General features: G+C 45.6%; 1 protein-coding gene across 4 annotated transcripts in view; it reads left to right on the forward strand.

Moving 5' to 3' along the window:
- The window catches only part of LOC106611384 (synaptosomal-associated protein 25-B), a 72642-nt gene extending 65872 nt beyond the window's left edge, over positions 1–6770 (forward strand). For 2 of the 4 annotated variants that reach the window (XM_014211548.2, XM_014211550.2), the window contains 4 exons: positions 1022–1139; positions 5570–5689; positions 5834–5978; positions 6135–6770. In XM_014211548.2, the coding sequence (XP_014067023.1) occupies positions 1022–1139; positions 5570–5689; positions 5834–5978; positions 6135–6197 (446 nt within the window). In that variant the 3' untranslated portion in view covers positions 6198–6770. Of the gene's footprint in view, positions 1–1021; positions 1140–1339; positions 1458–5569; positions 5690–5833; positions 5979–6134 lie in introns of all 4 variants that reach the window. The other 2 variants (XM_014211547.2, XM_014211549.2) reach the window with 1 other exon arrangement.
- Positions 6771–8355: the final 1585 nt, after the last annotated feature.

Raw genomic sequence — 8355 nt, forward strand, 5'->3', positions numbered from 1 at the left:
CTAGGCCCTAGCAGTTTGAGAATGAGAGAGGCTATTTTGTATTGGAATCCAGCCTTTATGTGTCCTTTACTGTCTGTCTGTCTATCACTCTCTCTTGTTCTCTGTCACCTGTTCTCGTTCTCGCTCTATCTCTGTATCATGCACCCTCTCTCTCTCGGTCTCTCTCTCTCTGTCACCTGTTCTCGTTCTCGCTCTCTCTCTGTCTCTCTTTATCATGCACCCTCTCTCTCTCGGTCTCTCTCTCAAACACTAGTATAAGTTGTTTAAATGCACTGGCTTTAATGCTGTGAGTCTGAAAGTGTGGCCCAGAGGCAGTGTTCGGGAGCATCAGACCTGCCTTATTCTCACTTGTTGAATAGGCTAAATTCCACATTCTCTTAACATCTGACCCCAGATTGATCTATTCTTGCAATTGTAGTATATGACATTTCAAATTTAGCTCACAAAGTAGTTTGTGAGCTAAAAAAAAAAAAATGTAAGCTCTACTTTTTTTTATAAGGGTAGCTTTTGTGTAGCTTACCTTCTTCCAGTGTGAAGTAATTGGTAGCTTGGTAAACTATATATTTCAGAGTAGCTTCCTCAACACTGCCCAGAGGTAAGGGAAGTAGGCTAATCATTGAACGGATACTGGTTCAAATCATCGCTGAAGCAAACTGCTGTTAATTAGCTGAATGATTCCATGTGTTAAACTAAATAGAAAGCAATGGAAATTCAGATGGAAGTGTCTGTCTAGTAAATATGTATAGAAATACATCTACAGTACACTGTCTTTATTGACAAAAGAATCAGGTGAGTATAGCCTATTAATGTGATAATACAGTTTAAACCTACGTCTATTGTTCACCAGGGACCTCCTCTATTAGCCTCTGGTGTGATGACAGAAACCCTGCTTTCCTGGTACATCTTTCCAATACATCTTACTTCTTGCATTGCATTATGGTTGTGTTTGATAGGCTGTACCTTAGAGCGCAATCATCAATCCGATTCATTTCACTGCTCTCATTACCTTTGTCCTCACCAGAACAACTGGATCGTTTTGAAGATGGCATGAACAAGGTCAACCAAGACTTGAAGGAGGCCGAGAAAGATATGAAGGGTTTAGGGCAATGCTGTGTCCAATTATGTCCATGTGTTGCCAAGTAGGTACCGGTGGCGACGGGCCTGTGTGGTGTTGGTAGTGCTGTCCAATGTCTGTCTCTCTTGTCACAGTCAATGTCTCTTTTTGTCTCCTCTCCTTTGTCCTCCCGCTCTCCTCTTCTTCTTTTTTTCCTTTCTTTTTGTTTTTTTTCAACGTGCTCTCGTTCTTTGTGGGGGAAAATTGACTTGTGTTGATAATCAGAGCAACTGGAGCGGATCGAGGAGGGGATGGACCAGATCAATAAGGACATGAAGGATGCAGAAAAGAATTTGAACAATCTAGGGTCTCTCTGTGGTCTTTGTTCATGTCCCTGTAACAAGTAGGTGCAGCCTGCATTGCCTGACTGTCTGCCCACCTGCCTGCTTGCCTGCCTGCTTTAATGTCTTAACTAGTGTGCATGCTGCTTCCACCTGCACTTTGACCTAGAGAGAGAGAGAGAGAGAGAGAGAGAGAGAGAGAGAGAGAGAGAGAGAGTTTATGAGTGTGCGTGTGAGCTTGATGCATGCTAGTCCACTGTAACATTTTCTCCTTAAAAAAACTCACCCATACATACAGTACATACATCCACACGTTCCATAATATTCTTACGAGGCAGTAGGCCTAGAGTACGATTTAGCATGACCTGATTACTGCTGTTGTTTGTACATCAGTCATGTGCATGAACATGCTGCCCAACGCTTTCTATGCGAATACATGACAGTCACATAAACACACACAGATACACACAAACAGACACAGAGTTTTTGCTTTTAGCTTGTATCCAAGTCTCTTGCTGTTGCATTCACCATATAGTGGTACATGCTGTTTGGTAGACATATACAAACCTTGGACAGGGGAACACAATGCAATAGATAAAGACCACTCATTTGACTCATTCCTACCAAAAGAACAATGACGATTGTTTATATTCGATGAGGTATTGAAACAAACTGCTTAGTGGGAAGCTAATGGTCTTATGTCTGTTTTGAGATTTATGCATCTAACTTTGAATTTTACATTGAAAAATATATCTTCTGAAGCTCAAGTTAATTGTTCAAATCTCAAGTCAGAATTCGGGTCCTGAGATGATAGACCTAGGAGGTTCATGTGTGTTGAAACAGGAGGAACAGAAACATTTCAGGAAGTTCAGTTTACGTTCACAATGTTGTGTGAAATTTGATTTAGTATTTAGAAGTCACATACACTACATGGCCAAAAGTATGTGGACACCTGCTCGTCAAACATTCTTATTCCAAAATCATGGGCATTAATATTGAGTTGGTCCCCCCCTTTGCTGCTATAACAGCCTCCACTCTTCTGGGAAGGCTTTCCACTAGATGTTGGAACATTGCTGCGGGGACTTGAATCCATTCAGCCACCAGAGCATTAGCGAGGTCAGGCATTGATGTTGGGTGATTAGGCCTGGCTCGCAGTCTGCGTTGCAATTCATCCCAAAGGTGTTCGATGGGGTTGAGGTCAGAGCTCTGTCAAGTTCTTCCACACCAATCTCGACAAATAATTTTGTGCACATTTTTCTTTTCTTTTTTGGGTACTTTTTACCCCTTTTTCTCCCCAATTTCATGATATCCAATTGGTAGTTACAGTCTTGTCCCATCGCTGCAACTCCCGTACGGACTCGGGAGAGGCAAAGGTTGAGGGCCATACCTCCTCCGAAACACGACCCCGCCAAGGTGGACTGCTTCTTGACACACTGCTTGCTTAACTCGGAAGCCAGCCGCACCAATGTGTCAGAGGAAACACCGTACAGCATGCGACTGAAGTCATTGTCCATGCGCCCGGCCCGCCACAAGGAGTCGCTAGAGAGAAATGGGACAAGGACATCACAGCCAGCCAAACCCTCCCCTAACCCGGATGACGCTGGGCCAATTGCGCGACGCCTCATGGGTCTACTGGTCACGGCCGGCTGCAACACAGCCCAGGATCAAACCCGGATCTGTAGTGACGCCTCTAGCACTGCGATGCAGTGCCTTAGACAGCTGCACCACTTTGGAGGTGACAAACCATTTCTGGATGGACCTTGTTTTGTGCATGCGGGCATTGTCATGCTGAAATGGGAAAGGGCCTTCCCCAAACTGTTGCCACAAAGTTGGAAGCACAGAATTGTCTAGAAAGTAATTGTATGCTGTAGCGTTAAGATTTCCCTTCCCTGGAACTAAGGGTCTTTCCCTGAACCATGAAAAACTAAGGGGCTTTCCCTGAACCATGAAAAACTAAGGGGCTTTCCCTGAACCATGAAAAACAGCCCCAGACCATTTAGCGTTCTCCTGGCATCCGCCAAACCCAGATTCATCTGTTGGACTGCCAGATGGTGAAGCGTGATTCATCACTCCAGAGAACGTGTTTATACTGCTCCAGAGACCAATGGTGGCGAGCTTAACACCACTCCAGCCGACGCTTGGTATTGCGCATGATCTTAGGCTTGTGTGTGGCTGCTCGGCCATAGAAACGCATTTCATGAACCTCCCGACGAACATGCTGACGTTGCTTCCAGAGGTCAGTTTGGAACTCGGTAGTGAGTGTTGCAACTGAGGACAGACGATTTTTACGAGCTGCACGCTTCAGCACTCGGCGGTCTCGTTCTATGAGCTTGTGTGGTCTACCACTTCGTAGCTGAGCCGTTGTTACCCCTAGGCATTTACACTTACATAAACAGCACTTACAGTTGACCGAGGCAGCTCTAGCAGGGCAGAAATTTGACAAACTGAATTGTTGGATAGGTGGCATCCTATGATGGTGCCACATTGAAAGTCACTGAGCTCTGCAGTAAGGCCATTTTACTGCCAATATTTGTCTATGGAGATTGCATGGCTGTGTGCTCGATTTTATACACCTGTCAGAACGGGTGTGGCTGACGTAGCCGAATCCACTAAGTTGAAGGTGTGTCCACATACTTTTGTATATATAGTGTACCTCTTCTCAAGACAATTTGCCATCATAGGAATAGTTTATATTTCAAAGCTATTGTTTTATGCACATTTAACTGCTGTAGTGAGCGACAATGAAAAATGTCTATAAAGTCCAAGTGATTTTAAACCGAACTTGACTTCCTAGAATGTTTTTCTTTCTCTATATTGTACAGGTGTGTGTGTGTACATTATGTGCACGTGTTTGTGTGTGTGTGTGTGTGTGTGTGTGTGTGTGTGTGTGTGTGTGTGTGTGTGTGTGTGTGTGTGTGTGTGTGTGTGTGTATGGTTATGGGGTGTGAATGGATAGTACCTAAGGAGCCACTGCAAATCCAAACTATGGCTTCAGTCATGTTCTGAGAGTCAAGCCTTTTCTGTGTTCATAACATAATGTCCATATCATTATGTTCATTAGTGTTGTCTATGTATTTTCCTTTACTTACAGTTGCGGGCACCAAAAAGCTATATTTTTTAGATTTTTGATTTTTGATTTTTTTTTACAAATGATCACTTGCACCGTGTTACACACACATTGCAGCAAAGATTCTGCTAGCACCATGGCATGACCTACCTTTTTAGTGTCCCACATCTGAAAAAAATTTATAAATAAACTTTACTTTTATCATATGTATTTATTTATCTATTTCCATGTCGTTCTGTAATTCAGTATCATTAACTATCATGTTCTGGTTTATTCCTGATTGTGATCTAAACAGTTTTCCTCCAGTAACCAGAGGGTGTGGATATGATGTCTCCCTGTCTGTCTTCCTGTCTGTCTTCCTGTCTCCATGTCTGTCTTCCTGTCCCCTGTCTATCTTCCTGTCACCTGTCTATCTTCCTGTCTCCCTGTCTGTCTTCCTGTCGCCCTGTCTGTCTTCCTGTCTCCCTGTCTGTCTTCCTGTCTCCCTGTCTGTCTTCCTGTCTCCCTGTCTGTCTTCCTGTCTCCCTGTCTGTCTTCCTGTCTCCCTGTCTGTCCTCCTGTCTCCCTGTCTGTCCTCCTGTCTCCCTGTCTGTCCTCCTGTCTCCCTGTCTGTCTGTCCGTTGGTGTCGGTCTGTGGTGTCTTCTGCTCGGTGTTCTGTGTGTTTAATGTGTCTGTGTTGGTGGGAGGGTTTATGTCTCTTCTATCTACAAGTCTATAAAGGACCCCTTTTCTATCAACCACATAGACACAGTAAATACACTAGAATTCAATTGATCAGTAGGCCTACTCGGATCCGTTATTCATTGATAGACCTAACATATATAATATATATATATATGTCCCGAATATACCATTGGTATGCTGTGTTGGTGGGCTGCCTAAGATATCATTGGTATGCTGTGTTGGTGGGCTGCCTTAGATATCATTGGTATGCTGTGTTGGTGGGCTGCCTTAGATATCATTCGTATGCTGTGTTAGTGGGCCGCCTTGCTGTTACTATGCATGGCTTTTGTCATATTTATATTACATCAAATTACAGTTTACATGCACACAAGCACACACACTTACTCACCTACACAGACCCTGACTGGTACGTGTCCCTGCAGGATAAAGGGTGGGGGTCAGGCATGGGGGGCCAACCAGGATGGAGTGGTGAACAGTCAGCCAGGGGCTCGTGTGGTGGACGAACGTGAACAGATGGCAATCAGTGGGGGCTTCATCCGCAGGTGAGAGTGTGTGTGTGTGTGTGTGTGTGTGTGTGTGTGTGTGTGTGTGTGTGTGTGTGTGTGTGTGTGTGTGTGTGTGTGTGTGTGTGTGTGTGTGTGTGAAGCTACCGTTAGTTTCATGGAATATCCAATGTGTGTTTCCAGGGTAACAGACGATGCCCGAGAGAATGAGATGGATGAGAACCTGGAGCAGGTGGGCGGGATCATCGGTAACCTGCGTCACATGGCCCTGGACATGGGCAACGAGATCGACACCCAGAACCGCCAGATCGACAGGATCATGGACAAGGTACTGTCCATTATGTTGACGATGACAAATCAATCAATACATTTTCAGTGTTAGCGATTGGCAGCCCATCCTTGAGTTGACAATCCAAAGATTTATTGATTGGTAGTTGATTGCTTGAATGATTTCATATAATCTCAATTCTCTCTTTCTCCTCAGGCTGATTCCAACAAGACCAGGATTGATGAAGCCAACCAGCGCGCCACAAAGATGTTAGGCTAAGCTGCAGCAACAAGTGCTTTAAACCCCCGACTCCAAAACCCCCACCGTCACCCCTGCACCCCTCTCAAGCATGTCATGGGGTGGTGCAAACATGCTTTTATCATGGGACTTTTGCTTCGTTCATAACCAAGTTGGAAGGTGGTATTTACCACATACGACTGGACAAAAATCCATTTGAACGCCCCTCCAACTGGTAATTACTAGTGGGAAACATGGCTATCACCCCTGAGTTCCCACTTCTCCCATATGGTGACCTCAAGAGGTCACCTACTAAGGAAATTGCATCTATTACAGCATTTTCGGTAGTTAAATGTAACAAAAAAAACATTATTTATAAAAAGCCATATATTAATTTGATTTTTGAACACTTTACAAGCATGATGGCTGTGGTTTTAGTTCATGGTTGACTCAGCTTGTTGGCGATTAGCCAATCTGCGTTTCTCAACGTGGTCAAAGCATGTGAACCAACTAGTATTGACAACTTCACAAATGGTAATTGCCAGCTTCTCACTTGATAATGAATGTAGCATTACTCAGTAGGTTTGCACACATGCACATATCAGCCCCCCCCCCTCTTCCTGTTGTAAATGTTGTTCTGTGTCATCGGTCTTTGGCTTTTATTAAAATGAGTCCTGGTTAATCGTCTCATCCTCTACCTTCCACTCTCTCTCCTACTAAAGTTGTTCCTCTACCCTCCACTCTCTCTCCTACTAAAGTTGTTCCTCTACCCTCCACTCTCTGTCCTCCTAAAGTTGTTCCTCTACCCTCCACTCTCGCTCCTCCTAAAGTTGTTCCTCTACCCTCCACTCTCTCTCCTCCTAAAGTACATAGTGCTTCTTTGATGGCTTTAGGTCACTTGTGAAGATCTGTTTCTGTCTCACTTGTTTCCGTTTCTTTTTTATATATATACAGTAGGTATGTATTATATAAACTGTATTTACATCATTACTCTGATACGACGACTACTATTGCTTTACATGAGCCGGACACTGCGTCACTACATGTGGTTCCTTCAATGAGTCAGTGTTATGTCCATGTCAGACGCTGGTGCTCTGTTGTTGTTGTTGTTGTAATGCTAAAGGAGAAAAACTATCCATACAAGTCCCTTTTCATAAAACATTGTCAACTTCCTCCCAGACTCTCCTCCCAGACTCTCCCATTTAAAAAAAATAGCCATCTGGATAATGTGCAACTGTACTGGGAACATGACCAGTGGTGCATCTCTTTTTTCAGCCAGGCCCTTCCCTCAATGCAAGTGATTTAGCATTATCATTGACAAAGATGAGCAGCAGTAGACCATAGATAGTTTATCTAAAGTGACTATACACATTGTGTAGGTGAGCCCAGGTCTCCCAGGTGGAAAATGTAACCCAACACCTAGGGTTTGGCAGCACCATGCTCCAACCAACTGGACCACATCAACTCATTGTCAGGGGAAGACAGTATCTAAATACCCCCAGCCCCCCTCCAGACAGACCTGGAGATGGGATGAGCTGGGAGGGGCTGGGAGGAGCTGGGAGGGGCTGGGAGGAAGTGAGTGTCTGGGAGGAGGTGGGAATAGCTGGAAGGGGCTGGAAGGTGGGAGGAGATAGAAGGAGCTGGGAGGGGCTGGAAAGAGATGGGAGGGGATGAAAGGAGCTGGGAGGGGCTGGGAGGAAATGGGAGGGGATGAAAGGAGCTGGGAGGGGCTGGGAGGAGATGGGAGGGGATGAAAGGAGCTGGGAGGGGCTGGGAGGAGATGGGAGGGGATGAAAGGAGCTGGGAGGGGCTGGGAGGAGGTGAGTGTCTGGGAGGAGGTGGGAATAGCTGGAAGGGGCTGGAAGGGGCTGGAAGGTGGGAGGAGATGGAAGGAGCTGGGAGGGGCTGGAAAGAGATGGGAGGGGACGAAAGGAGATGGGTGGGGCTGGAAGGAGATGGAGGGGCTGGAAGGTGGGAGGAGATGGAAGGAGCTGGGAGGGGCGGGAAAGTAGGAGGAGGTGGGAGGGGCAGGAAGGAGTTGGGGGTGGCTGGGAGGAGATGTGAGGGGCTGGAAGGAGATGGGAGGGGATGGAAGGAGATGGGAGGGGCTGGAAGGAAAGGAAGTGAAAGAGGGAGAGAACAACAACAACCGGTCTTTGATTACTTAACCCAGGTGGGCTCCAATGCAGTAGCAGCCATT

Source organism: Salmo salar, chromosome ssa09, assembly GCF_905237065.1.
Source record: "Salmo salar chromosome ssa09, Ssal_v3.1, whole genome shotgun sequence".
NCBI classification, from domain to species: Eukaryota; Metazoa; Chordata; class Actinopteri; order Salmoniformes; family Salmonidae; genus Salmo; species Salmo salar.